The sequence below is a fragment of the Debaryomyces fabryi genome (genome assembly GCF_001447935.2).
Source record: "Debaryomyces fabryi strain CBS 789 chromosome Unknown contig00071, whole genome shotgun sequence".
Lineage (NCBI taxonomy): Eukaryota > Fungi > Ascomycota > Pichiomycetes > Serinales > Debaryomycetaceae > Debaryomyces > Debaryomyces fabryi.
The window spans coordinates 16061-30631 of NW_015385497.1; the positions used below are offsets into that span (position 1 = coordinate 16061).

The 14571-nt window shown below is 36.1% G+C and overlaps 7 protein-coding genes across 7 annotated transcripts; 4 read left to right on the forward strand and 3 right to left on the reverse strand.

The window, feature by feature from the left end:
- Positions 1-88: 88 nt before the first annotated feature.
- On the reverse strand, positions 89-352 carry AC631_03359 (uncharacterized protein; the record flags this gene model as incomplete). Its single annotated transcript, XM_015612188.1, has 1 exon — positions 89-352. One exon carries the CDS (start codon positions 350-352, stop codon positions 89-91), a length of 264 nt encoding a protein of 87 aa, XP_015466976.1.
- Positions 353-855: 503 nt separating this feature from the next.
- AC631_03360 (uncharacterized protein) lies at positions 856-2298 on the forward strand (the record flags this gene model as incomplete). The annotated part of the gene is made up of 1 exon (XM_015612189.1): positions 856-2298. The coding sequence occupies one exon, from the start codon at positions 856-858 to the stop codon at positions 2296-2298; it is 1443 nt and encodes a 480-aa protein (XP_015466977.1).
- A 122-nt stretch (positions 2299-2420) lies between these two features.
- On the forward strand, positions 2421-4808 carry UTP13 (Utp13p; the record flags this gene model as incomplete). Its single annotated transcript, XM_015612190.1, has 1 exon — positions 2421-4808. One exon carries the CDS (start codon positions 2421-2423, stop codon positions 4806-4808), a length of 2388 nt encoding a protein of 795 aa, XP_015466978.1.
- A 1606-nt stretch (positions 4809-6414) lies between these two features.
- On the reverse strand, positions 6415-6807 carry AC631_03362 (Zn(II)2Cys6 transcription factor domain-containing protein; the record flags this gene model as incomplete). Its single annotated transcript, XM_015612191.1, has 1 exon — positions 6415-6807. One exon carries the CDS (start codon positions 6805-6807, stop codon positions 6415-6417), a length of 393 nt encoding a protein of 130 aa, XP_015466979.1.
- A 3073-nt stretch (positions 6808-9880) lies between these two features.
- AC631_03363 (uncharacterized protein) lies at positions 9881-12064 on the forward strand (the record flags this gene model as incomplete). Its single annotated transcript, XM_015612192.1, has 1 exon — positions 9881-12064. The coding sequence occupies one exon, from the start codon at positions 9881-9883 to the stop codon at positions 12062-12064; it is 2184 nt and encodes a 727-aa protein (XP_015466980.1).
- Positions 12065-12693: 629 nt separating this feature from the next.
- GIR2 (Gir2p) lies at positions 12694-13407 on the reverse strand (the record flags this gene model as incomplete). Its single annotated transcript, XM_015612193.1, has 1 exon — positions 12694-13407. The coding sequence occupies one exon, from the start codon at positions 13405-13407 to the stop codon at positions 12694-12696; it is 714 nt and encodes a 237-aa protein (XP_015466981.1).
- A 339-nt stretch (positions 13408-13746) lies between these two features.
- On the forward strand, positions 13747-14478 carry NBP2 (Nbp2p; the record flags this gene model as incomplete). Its single annotated transcript, XM_015612194.1, has 1 exon — positions 13747-14478. One exon carries the CDS (start codon positions 13747-13749, stop codon positions 14476-14478), a length of 732 nt encoding a protein of 243 aa, XP_015466982.1.
- Between the last annotated feature and the right edge of the window lie 93 nt (positions 14479-14571).

Here is a 14571-nt window from a genome sequence, read left to right on the forward strand (position 1 = left end):
ATAAATAACATTTATTATAGGTTGGAACATACTATTTTGATATTTGCTCTCTACCTTTGTTGAGTAGGACGACGAATCTTACTTGCAATTATTTCTTGGATTCTTCCAATAATTTGACATGCTTCTCTAAATTACTAATTGATGATTGTAGAGCAACAACATCTGCAACAACGACATTGTTAGCTTGTTTGTATTCTTCCAATAAGTAGTAGTAAGAACCGGCACCTGTTAAGGTAACACCAACCAAAAATCCTAAAAATCCGCCTCTGAAAGCACCAACCTTTCTAGGTTGTGACACAGTAGAATAAGAACGAATTGAAGACTTGGTTATTTGACGAGTTAAGGCAAGCATGATAACTTTGTGAATCGATTGATTTGGATAATCCTTAAGGAAGAGAAATTTTCGATTTCACATTCGTTTTCGAGAAACTAAGTCCGGGACAGAAATCTCAATTTTGTTAAGGTTGGTAAAATCATCAGAAACACCGTTCTCTATATTCACAGTCATATTTCCTATCTAGAATAAGAATACTAAACACACACCTTTATCAACTAGGGATCAATTCATATCAATTCGTGAACAAGTGATTAATGGTAGGCATCATGTTTGTTTACAGGAATAGAGGTGTACTTGGTTTCTCCAGATCGAGCAAGATACGAAGTAACTTAATCATACGAACACCAAATGTGGCATATCTGACAATTAATGGTAGTCAAAAGGGAACGAAGTCGACATCTTATCGATATTTCATACGTCCTGCAATAATAATAGTGGGTCTAGGTGGTTCAGCATATTTAATAGATAGATATGCATATTCATCTGTGATAACTAGATCCGTAAGGGCACTATATACTATGTTATGGATAGCTTATGAATATTCCCGAAATACTGCCAAATATGAAACGATGAGTGATTTACATGATGTTGCGGCAGAGAGGTTGTTGAATATGCTAAGAACAAACAGGGGCCTTTATATCAAGCTCGGTCAGGCAATTGCTAACCAAGGAGATTTCTTTCCCAAGGAATATCAAAAGAGATTTGTCAAGTTATATGATGATGCGCCGGTAGATACATGGGATCAGGTTGATAAAGTATTGAGAAAGAATTTAGGTGAGAATTATGAGACGGAAGTATTCGAATGTATTGATTATAATCCGGTTGCAAGCGCTTCTATTGCACAAGTACACAAGGGCAAATTGAAACCCCATGGTGAGGCTGTAGCCATTAAAGTACAACATCCCTATATTAATGAGCAGATAGTTATTGATCTATTCATGTACAAATTGATTTCTAAGATTTATGAAAGGGTATTTAATATACCTCTATCATTTTTCACGAAATATGTATCAGAACAGTTGATTGAAGAAGCGGATTTTGTAAATGAAATGAAAAATGCCAGCAAATTGAGGGAAATAATCAAAGAAGATAAAAGTATGAACAATACCAATATCTATATCCCACATAATTATTCTGATTTATCAAAACGACAAGTCCTCATAACTGAATGGTGTGATGGGATTCCTCTTGCAGACAAAGATACATTAATTGCTTCTGATATTGATTTAACTGTAACTATGAAGCAGTATATCAAGGCATTTGGTAAGCAAATTTTTGAATATGGATTCATTCATTCGGACCCCCATCCAGGAAATCTCTTGGCTAGATTTGATAGTGAGGGAAAGCAGCAACTTGTGATATTGGACCACGGGCTTTACATTTCTCTCCCTAATAGATTTCGTATCGAAAACTGTAAACTTTGGGAATATTTATTCTCGTTCAATACTGATGGAATCGAAGAAATAGGCCGCGAATGGGGAATTGGCTCTACCGAATTATTTGCAACTTTGGTTCAATTGAGGCCACTTAAGATGACCCCCCAATCTACTAATAGAAGTGAGTCTGATATTAATAATTTGTTACATGATTTTTTAAGTGATGAAGAGAACTTCCCGGTTGAGCTTTTATTTTTAATGAGAAATATGCGAATGATTCAAAATTTAAATCGAAACTTTGGCAGTCCAGTTAATCGAATTAACTTGTTAACGAGTGAGCTGATAAATGCATTAATACTTGAAAATTCTCACTCTGTTTCAACTGCAAGTGCAAAGATTTTACAGTATTTCAAGTTATTCAAGGTTAGATGTGTCTTATTTGTCAGCAATTTGGCTTTTTATTTGGTAAGACTTAGACAGGTTTTATCTGGTGACAAATACGGCGATAAAAACATTGGGATTGAGGATTATCTTGAAGTATATCTTCAAAATACTGCACTGTCACTAGGTATAGATTGGACATAGATATAATGCACGATATAAAATTAATGTATCACAAAACCGTAATTCTTAAAAAAATTTTGAGATGCCCTTTAAGAATATGTATAGAATAGACTTAGAAAGAGATTAGCATTCAGTATATAGAGATGGACTCGTTAAGAACAGCCTTTGTTAATCAAGATATAGAACCATTTTATATTGGGGGCATATCTGCTAGTGTTTCTGCAAATGGGGAAATATTGGCTACGCCGATCAATGAAGATGTAGTCATAACTGATTTATCTACCAATGAGATCATACATAAGATTGAAGGAGATGGAGAACTTATTACAAACTTAGTGATTACACCCGATGCAAAGAAATTAGCTATATTATCTCAGTCACAGCAGTTACGTATTTTTGATTTGAATGAAGGTCAGATTAGTAAAACTTTCAAGATGTCATCACCAGTATACATGTCAGCTGTGGACAACACATCAACATTATTTGCATTTGGAGGTTCCGATGGGGTAATCACAGTGTGGGATATTGAAGGTGGATACGTAACACATTCTTTGAAAGGTCATGGTGTTACAATTTGTTCGTTGACTTTTTATGGTGAACTTAATTCGTCGAATTGGAAATTGGCTAGTGGGGATATCATGGGTACCGTTAAGATATGGGACTTGGTTAAAAGGAAATGCATTTCAACTATAAACGAACATAATTCGGCCGTTAGAGGTGTAGCATTTAATGAGAGTGGGGAATATTTCATAACTGGTGGCAGAGACCAAGTAGCGATTATCTATAATACTAAAAATTTCAAAGCACTTAAAACATTTCCAGTAAAAGATCAAATTGAAAATGCAGGCTTTATAGAATTGCCATGGAGTAGAAATAATGATAATTTATATTTCTACACTGCAGGTTCTGAGAACATCTTAAAAATTTGGAATTTTGATAGCGGTAAATTAGTTGCCCAAACCACAACACCATTACAAACTAACGAAGAGTTAATGATCATCGACGTTTTAGAATTGGAAGATAACCGCTTAATGTTAGTTATCAGTGATCAAACTTTGGCATTTGTTGACACGAATCAATATAATGACGAATCAGAGGTAGTCGAAATAAATATTATTAATAGAATTGCAGGTAACCACGGAACCATTGCAGATATAAGATATGTTGGTCCTGATTTTCAATTTCTTGCATTAGCCACTAACTCACCTTCATTAAGAATTTTAAACCCGGATAGACCTTTCGAATTGAATATATGCGAGGGCCATACCGATTTGCTTAATGCAATCGATGTTTCACTTGATGGGATGTGGATAGCTACAGCGTCTAAAGATAATGAGGCTAGATTGTGGAGATGGAATGATGACTCCTTTGAGGAATATGCTGTATTCCATGGCCACGCAGGTGCAGTTACGGCGATAAGTTTACCTAAATCTTCAAGCCAAGAGTTTCCACCATTTATCATCACTGGATCGAGTGACTTGACTGTTAAGAAATGGAAAGTTCCTAAACCTACAGGCTCAGTCCAGGTTGTTAAAACTTCAGAATATACAAGAAGAGCACACGAAAAAGACATAAATTCAATAGATGTTTCACCTAATGATGAATTTTTTGCTACTGCCTCTTATGATAAATTAGGAAAAGTGTGGAATTTGGAGAGTGGTGAAACAGTTGGTGTATTGAAGGGACACAAGAGAGGATTATGGGACATAAACTTCTGCAAATATGACAAATTAATTGCAACTAGTAGTGGTGATAAAACGGTTAAATTATGGTCTTTGAATGACTTCACCTGCACCAAAACATTTGAAGGACATACAAATGCTGTACAAAGGGTAAGATTTTTCAATAAGAACCAACAGATTATTTCTACCGGTGCTGATGGTCTAATAAAATTATGGGACGTTAAAGATGTAGCAGGTGAATGTTTAAAAACGATAGATAACCATGATAATAGAATTTGGGCTCTTGATATAAAAGATGATGGATTAGAAATGGTATCAGCTGATGCCGATGGGCAGTTATCTATTTGGACAGATAATACTGACGAGTTCTTGCAAGAACAGGAAGCACAACAGAAGACTAAGATTGAACAAGAACAAAAATTGACCAACTATATTACCTCAAAGGATTGGTCGAGTGCATTTTTATTAGCATTGACTTTAGATCACCCTATGAGATTGTATAATGTGATCAAATCATCGATTAATTTGAATGAGGATCCTAATAGCGCTATTGGGTCTTTCAAGTTAGAAGCCACAATTGGACAGTTAGCATCGGAACAACTTCTCAAATTTTTTAAGAAAATAAGGGACTGGAATGTCAATGGTAAGTTTTTCGAAATAAGCCAGAAGCTTATCACAGTTATTTTACATAAGTTTGAAATTGAGACCTTGATTGAAATCCCAGGATTAATGAAGCTAGTTGACTCAATTATTCCTTATAGTGAACGTCATTTCACAAGAATTGATGATCTTATTGAGCAAAGCTTTATGTTAGATTATACAGTCAAAGAGATGGATAAATTAGATTAAGATATTCAATTGCTCATATACTTTACATTTTGATTGGTTCATGAAGATAAAATGTATATATAGTTAATTATATAGTCTTGTAATATAAACAACAAGAATGCAATAAATCAATTTCCTTATTTACATAACCCAATCACGCTTTCAGCCAAGGCTTCAATTCGAAGAAACAGGTTTAGACACAAATACAGAAAAAAAATAGTTGCAAAATCACGCCGAGATATACAGATACCAATTTAAAGAGAATATTTTACAAGAGAATAAGATTATGATGAAGCTCTCGGATACGAAAGTAAGTATACTGGAAAGAGAATAATATCAAACAGAAACTAATATATTAGCTTACACCAGAACAAATAAGACAGCTTAGAATCAACAAAAAGGGCATAGCTTTCAATCTATTGTTGATTGGAGAAAATGGGATAGGAAAAAAAACCTTTATTAATACTTTATGCAACCAGCAAGTATTTGATGAAGATTCCAAGCCATCTTATAACAATGAACTTAGCATTGAATCTAAAACTATAAGTACGTATGCGTTCTTTCGTAAGCAAGAGACAAGTGACTAATACAAGTAGATGTTACTGAACCGGATAGCATTCCTATTCAACTTGAAGTCAATTATACCCGGAATTTTAATCTGAAACTTGAGAATAATGCAACAGGGAAATTCATTACTTCATTTATTGAAAATGAATATAAGCTAATATTAGATGAGGAGTTGCGGATTAATAGAAACCCTCACAAGAAAGACAGGAGAATCCATTTAGTTATTTATTTTATCAGGCCTACTGGTAGAGGGCTTAGTGCACTTGATATACTTGTTCTTCAAAGCATAAGTGCTAGGGTGAATGTGATTCCCATAATTTCCAAGTGTGATACTCTTACTGAAAATGAATTATTCTTGAATAAGAAACTTATTATAGAAAATATTAAGTTGCATAATATAAATATATTTAGTTTTGAAGATGATGAAGAATTTCAATCATTACAGGATAGGTTACCTTTCGGTATTATTTCTAGTAATGTCGTTAAAAATGGAAATCATGTCCGAAACTATCCTTGGGGACTGTTGGTGATTGAAGAGAGTGATTGTGATTTTAATTTATTTAAAAATATTCTATTCGGCTCTCACTTGCAAGAATTCAAAGATCAAACGATCAATTTAAAGTACGAAAATTACAGATGGGAACAGTTGTCCAATCAAAGAAGTAATTAGTTTTATAATATAAATTAAAATTATATGACTCGGCGCATACAGGTTTATGATTGCAATATTTCGATGTTCATTAGCTTTGTTGCAAATATAATTCAATATCCGATGAGTCAATAGACGGCATGTATGAGCCGTGCAATAAACGAGATGTATACCCAAGAAATCTACTAGTATATATTCTGCATTTCATGAGAGGTATTGCAGTCGTAGAACCGCTACATAGATAATAATAATCATCATCAACATTGCGCACTATTCATTATATTTATTATGTTTGGCCATTCCGCAATATAGTAGGGATTACGCCAATTGTTTGAAGTAAAGTAAGTTAGGAAATGAGGAAAAAAGAGTAAGGATAGTACCTATATCATAATACAACGTAGAATTAAAATGTTAATGTTTTTCATCATCATCATCATTGGAATTAGAATCTGAATCGGGCTTACTCTTCTTTCTCAGTTTTGATAAATTTTCATACCCGAGGCAAACCTTCTTAGACCGTTCACAATTAAAACAATAAGGCTTTCGTTCATCACATTTGATTCTCCTTTTGCGACAAGTAAGGCAACCAGTTCTTGTTCTTCTTTTAATTATTCTTCTTTTATTAACCAACGCGTTATTTTCTTCTACCTGGTTATATGGAAGCTGTGAATATACCGGGTAGTAAACCGGTTGTTGAACTGAATATGGCATCATTTGATAGTCGTAAGTCCCATTATAAGCCGGTTGTCCCGAATTCGCTCCACCATGTACACCAGGAGGACCCGAATGACTTTGATTATACATGGGATGTACAAAATTTATCTGCTGATTCACATACCCTTCAGGCTGAGTGGGATTGTGATGTCCAGTAGGTACATTGTGCGTCGGAGGGGACCTTTAGGCGGACTCGTTATTTGATTATGTTGCCCTGTATAAATCTGCCTACCCGGCTGACTTGTTCCCTGAACACTGCCATAGTAGTCCTGACTATGGTAAGTGACTGGAGCTTGTGGAAGACTAGCTGATCTGTTGGAAAGAAAGTGGTCGTTGGTAGGGCCACCCAGAACGCTTTGGCCAGTCCCTGAGCTTCCCGAGCCACTCACCTGAGCTCCCGCATATGCCAGAGGAGATACTTGTACAGGCGTTATGGCAGACATCGAGTTTATAGTCGGGACGTTAGTCATCTTCGGTCCTCCCATAGCTCCCGCCTGGGATTCACTTGGTCCCTGGCTCACACTATTCTGCCTTGACGTATGCTGAAGATGCCCTATGCTATCGTGACGTTGTCCTATGCTGTCATGGCGATATATGGACGTCGGGATGTTAGATGTATTTGTAGATGATTTGCGAGAAACTGAGTCTATAGAGGACGATATCGATTGCCGATGTGGACTGTAGTAGTTGAAGTAGTCGATATTTGAATCTGAAAGCCTGTTAGGATTCCGAGGCTTTACAAGGGGTGGTGAGGTATTGTCCACCGGGTTCGAGAGGGAGGTCGACGACGATATCCTAGGTAGTGGTGTCGGCGGTGTTTTATCTTGCTTGTTATGAAGCGGATCGTTTATCAACTCAAACACTGATGGCAATTGTGGCATATATTATGGCGTCTATTATGTATTTTCCGAATTTTGCTAAAGAGTAGTATAATACTGTTAGTACAATTTGGCTCGCTCGTGGAATTTTGTGTACGTCGTCCTTCTTATATAATTCGTGCTCCTAAATAATTGATTTGTCTATCCTGACGTACGCAAAGATTATGCTTTAACCCTATTGTACGACCGTAGCCTTACCTGAAATTATTATTAGGTACACCTCGCCAAAAGTATATGGTCAAGTTATACCCGTAAACAATGCGCTTGTGTAGGATGAAACCTAGCTAATTTTAGACGGGTCGAACCCTCCCTGTTCTGGCCACTACCAATGACAGGGGCTTATTGTGTGTCGGGTGAGGGAGTTGGAGGGCCAATGGCACGCTATGGATCATACGTACCCATAGACCCCCAAAACTAACTATAAAAGTACGTACGTCCTAGAAACCCTACAGCAAAGACCACTGCAATAGCAGCATGAATGCAATTTACCTAAGGATGATGGTACAAATAGGAAGGAAGTTGGGGTGGTAAATTGCTTAAACGAGGAGATTGATTGTCGATATGGGATACATACATTGCATAATGCGCAAGGAAAGCAATAACTACCTATTGGATAGAGTCCCAGATGCGGGATGCGTGCATGGTCTCGGCACTAGCATCTGCACAATAGCGGGTGTACAGTATTGGCGAGAGTGATATTAAGGCGTCCGTTGGTCACGGCAGGTAATCGCGTGTTACATAAATAATATTAGTGAATACGACTGGGACGGCAGCCGACGAGAATACGGCAATAATGATGTGCACGGTAAAGTTGAGCAGGTCAGCGTATGCCCTTCAACTATCTGACTGCTATATTGACTAGCAGGTTTGTCTAGATGTGGAGTCGGTATACTAGTTATACTTTACCCGGCATGCAGGCTTCTACTCGCTCGAACCGGACAGATGCTTGTAGAAACTATATACTCGTTTAATTTCTCGTGCACAATAGGTCCTCACAAAATATACAAATTATACCAAGTAATTCTATTGTTGTTCTAGGGACATATCAAATGTAGATGAGCCGCACGCAAGACATACTGGAGATGCGGTAAACTATTAGCGGACGCTTCTGAAACCCCGATATAAAGTCGGCCTTGTTAATGCATACCCACCAATCTAGAATAAATTATCGAACAAGAAATGAGTTGGGAGAGTCAATCTTCCCGGGTAAATGGTCAGACAGGACGGAACGCCAGCCATATTATGGGCACAAGCGGGGCTCCCCCATATTTATCAAATGGGGGCATCGGATTGGGCGAACAGCATCGGGGGATACGTTGGCCCGTATAATCGGGCCCAACATTGGTACCTGACCGCGCTAACAATACTGACAACCTCTCAATCTACCAACAATTAAGTCTCTACTGGAGCTAAAAAATGAGTTGTGACTGGGTGGATTAACGCCTAAAACCGATTGTTATCGAAGAATATATGCGTGGTAATATCGATAATCGCATAGGCATAATAATGTTCGATTATGCAACATTCCGCTGACTTAAGCGGGTGATCAACAGAGTGGTGTGCTTCGCGGGTCAAATAACTCTTTAAGAAAATTACCGAGAAAATCATTTCTAATAGCACATTGGATGTTTAAACTGCAATAGGCTATTTCACATTTGACCGCGTTAGGTTTCCATGTATGAGCTGCTTATTGTTAATCGGGTAAACCGCCAATTTTCTAGTACAGCGAGGAACAGTGTTATCCGAGTAATATAATGGCTTTGAATGCACAGCGTACGTGAAGAATGCTTCCAGATTATTTCATGGGTTCGACAACAATCAGGGCCCACGAAGCCCAACCGATTAGTTTGTTGGTATAGTCAGCAATAATTTGAGTATGGTGGAATTGCGTATGACGAGAAGTAAGAGCTCTCGGATTTTAGTTTAACAGTGTGATACTAAATCCGACCTAGTTACATTTATTCGGAGCCATGCCAAACCCGAAATTGGGTGATTACAGTACAGGCAATATTATACAGCTGTAGAAATTATTAAGGTTCTGGCTTTTATGTGCTATACGCGAGGTAAGGATGTCGAGATGAATACTCTATCATGGTGTAAGGATGTTGATTTTAGCGCTCATTTTTGTTTACACAGTTCATTATTCAGATTTGTTTACTTTTCTATAAAATTTTTTTGATTCTTCAATCATAGATATCAGATTGACGTACAATGGACGAGAAACAGTATCTTCAAGAAGGTAAGTATTAAAATTCAGTATGCATACCGGAAGAATCAATATTAACATGTATTTAGATTTTGACCCGAAGTCCTTGAAGGTAGCCCAATTGAGAGGCATCCTCAATGAGTACGATATTTCATTTCCTTCTAACGCCAAGAAGACAGATTTAATTAAACTATTTAATGATGAGATTAAGCCCAATGCATCGAAATACTTGAAAGAGTATGAGAAATCGATAAAAAACCTGAATGATGTTGGCTTTATTAACGCCACAACAGGAAAGACGGTGCGTCGGTCGAAGAGATCAACATCTGCTGATGTAGAGTTAAGTGATTCAGAAAAAGAAAAGAAATCCAAGGGAGCTAAGATATCTGAGCAGGCTTCTGATATTTCAGGGTTGGAATCAGATACCGAAGCAACCAATGAAGCAAAGAAGACGAGAAAAAAGACCAAGGACTCCAAAAAAACCAAGAAGTCCTCCAAGGAAGAAATAACCGAAAAGGTTGGTGCAAGCTCTGATGCATCAGAAATTGAGAGTGGAGCCAAACAGACAAGTAGAATTAAAGATGACGAGAAAAGTGATGTGAAGGGAACTATTAACAGTGCTATTAAATCCGAAAGCTCATTTACCAATGAGAACGTTTTCCAATCGCCACCTAGCTCTGCAGGTATAAAGAAGACTAGATCCCCTTCTAATTATAAATCTCCTTCTACATCTAAAAAGAGACATAGAGAAAATGATGAAAATCAAGAAGGTAGCCCCGATACAACCAAAAAGGCTAAAGTTCCGTCCTCGAAGTCACCAAAGCCATCGTCAGACACGAGATTAAAAAGTACGCCTCATAAAACAGGCCATTTATTTGATGACAATGAATCTAGTGATTCTGATACAGACATTTTTTCAAAGAGCATCATAAACCAAGTAAAGAGCCCTAAGCTTTCAAAGATCAAAAAACCATCATCAAAAAAGTCTACGCCAGTTAAAGTCGAAAAACAAACTCCTGTTAAAAAGAGTACCCCAGGTGACATAAATGCTCTATACCAAAATATAACACCTTCACTGCGCACCCGGGAATCGCAACATTTATTGTCGGCTAAAAGCTCGTCCAAGAAAACCAATTCAATCAAGAATTCGGCAAAAAAGAATAATTCAGCTATATCTGACAGCACATTCTTATCATTATCGGATGAACAGGATGACTTTGATAAAGAGCAAAGTAAAATAAAATCAAGAGGAAAATCAAGTACTCATGAAACACCTAGTGGTGTAGACATATTGGCATCGACTGATTTGGCATCGCAATTAGGTATTACTATCCAAGGTTTACCTCCAAAAGACTTCCAATTAAGTGATAACAGCTTTGCTAGTATTAAGAGTCATACCCCTACGAAGAAGTTATCCCCTCGTCCAAGAAAGCATAAAAGTCAAAAGATTTCACAAACAGATTTGGATAAATTGAGCGATGATGATGATGAAGATGAAGATGATTACGAAGAAGAAGAAAAATCAGGCAAAAAATTTGACAAAATTCAGAAGGGTATTGAGGAAGAGATTGAAAAATTGAACGATGTTGTGGAGAAAGAAAATAGTGTATCTATTAGAAAACCTTCTGCTTTAAACATATTCTCATTTATAAGTTTATGGTTGATCATTTTATCAGTTGGTTTATCAGGGTACTGGTACAGAGAACAAACGTATTTAATTGGGTACTGTGGTCAAGAGATAAATCAATCTACAATTCCTCAATCCAGTGATTTACCTAACTGGCTAGTCCAATTTGGAACCTATTTGGATAATAATTTTAAACCCAATTGCGTGAAATGCCCAGCACATGCTAGATGTTATCCTTATTTGGAAATTGGCTGTTATGAAGATTTTGTGGAATATAAACCATGGTACTTTGATTTCATACCTATTATTAACCCCAGTTTGAAGAAATGCGTTCCGGATACCAAGAAAGCTGAAAAATTAGAAATTATGATTGATGTAGCATTAGACTTATTAAGATCCAAAAATGCTAATAAGAATTGCGGTAAGACAGCTGTGGACAATTTTGAGTCAGGATTGTCGGTTGACGAATTACACGATTTGTTATTATTAATGAAGGCACCATACATTACAAAGGAAGAATTTGAAGAATTATGGCAAAGATCAGTTATTGAATTGGAGAAAGAACCCGAAATAATTGTAAGGCAAGTTTTTTTTTTTAAACGCTATTATTTTAAACACGGAATTACTAACATTTAAGTATAGACTGGACTCAGGGTTGGCGACATATTTTCAACCGTTGACTCTAACAACACAAGAAAGGAAGAAAAAGAGAACAAAGTTTTTCGATCAACGTCCTTATCAAACCTCAGCTTAAAATGCCAATTGCAAAATACTATGATTAAGTCTATGATGGAGTATAAATCTATTATAGCGGCATGCTTGGGTATGATTATTGCGGGTATATTACTCAAATATAGATATGAACAATTTAAGTTAGAGAGGCTAAAATCGAAACCATTTACAATGAGGTTTTAAGGAAATTGAGGAAGCAATATAAGGTATCTAAAAGTACTAACTATAAAGTCCCATCTTACATAGGATCGACACAGTTGAGAGATTTAATTTTGACTAATGAAACTAACTTGACCAGAAAGCTAACATTATGGAATAAGGTTAGTCATAAGGTTGAGAACAATTCAAACATAAGATATCATTTGATTGAAAATCATGGAGAAATAATGAAGGTCTGGGAATGGATCACTGATATGGAAATACATGATTGATATATGGCCATATCACACATATATACTTACCTAGTTGACAATATAAAAACAATTAACATTTCATAAATCCATATGCATTACATTATAAATTACTATTGAAACCTATGAAACACTCACATTCTTTACGTTATCAGTAATATCATTCAAAATATCCTCATCGTCACCAGCCAAGCCCTTTTCAAAAATTTCTCTGCCGGATAGTTTACCATTATGCATTTTATTGAAGTTTTCTAAATCTCTTTCAGCAATTTTCATTTCTTCTCTAAACTTGTTTCTCCATTCATTCCAAGATTCTTTTGTTACTTTGGTACCATGGAATTTCTTTTGCTCTTCCATTTCTCTTGCTAAAGAATCCTCATCATATTTTTTCTGCGTTTGTTCTAATTTATTTTGGAATAAAATTTCAGCTTCATCCTTTAATTGGGTTGTTAATGCAAATACTGATGGCATACCAACTTGTAAATTAGCTTCTTCAATCAATTTGGAGACTAACTGGTCTACATCGTTAGAATCAAATTCAATTGTTTCTGATAAGTTCAACATAAGCTTAGTTTCGTTTTCGTTCTCTTCATCACTTTCTTCGTCACTTATTTCCTCCTCTTCTTCTTCCTCTGGTATTATTATGTTAAGATCCGGAACTACTTCAGGGTATTCTGCTGGGTATTTTACATCTAAAAGTAATCTATGTTTGCGTTCAGATGGTGTATCTAATGATAACTTGATACTAAAATGCGTAGGTGAATATTTTGTCAATTCATCTGGATAAATCGATTCCAAAACTTCGAGTTCCAGCTGTTGTTCTTCTTGTGGATCCATATCCGGTATTCTAATAACGTTTCACTAAGTGTTAACAATGCTATCTTCTGATATACTAACTGAAAAAAAATATGTCGCTTCATTTTAGGTGATGAACGAGCATAACGACATTAAACGTAAATGTCGTATTTATTTTATATTAGATCATTAACGGGCATTTAATTTTAACAATTTGTTGAAATCAAGTAATTGAATCAAGACAACAAATATTGAAATATCTAATATACCCCTAAAATTTATACTTGAAATATTAGAACAGTGAATATCAGATAAATTGGGGTTATTAATTTGTAGTATTAATTTAGTTAACTTGTGAGCCAAAGTTTCAAGTTTAAAGATATGACAGAAAATAAAGACGCAAACCATCAAACATATCGTGATTTATTCCCAACTAGTACCTCAATTATAGATTTTGCATACTCAGAATTCCATCCTTTAAGAGTTGGCGAATTTAGCATAGCGCATGGTGATGATTTCCAATATAAGGACTTTGAAATTGATCATGGCTATGATAACAGGGAAAGTGGAAGTGAAGACGAAGATCATAGTTATTCATCTGATGAGATAAATTGCAAAGCAATGGCATTGTTTGATTTTATACCTGAAAATGACAACGAAGTAGCATTGACAGAGGGTCAAATCATATGGATTTCTTATAGACATGGTCAAGGATGGTTAGTAGCAGAAGATTCTGAGAGTGGTGAGAATGGGCTAGTACCAGAGGAATATGTGGAGATTTTCTATGACGACGAGGGGATTGAAGATGTACGAAAACACAAAGAAATACTTGATGATATACCGAAGCCTTTTTTACCAGAAATACTACAAAATTACAATATACACAAACCAGACGAAAGTGAAAGTGAATGGGTAGATACAGATGACGATGTCGATACTGAAAATATCAACCAGACAAAGGGAGGCTTTAATGACAAGAGGGTAAATAATGTACACGGTGTACATCAAGAAGGACAAAGAAACGACCAAGCACAACGTAATGCTTCTGCTTCTCAAGTTGACAATAAAAATCACAGGTTAGAAGAAAGTGTCCAAAATTTGTCATTATCATAGCAATGTAATTATATAGGAAATAGAGTTAGTTAATACTAGGTTTTTTGGTACTGTTACCCATGTGCAGTCTCGATATGATCAGATCAATAAAAA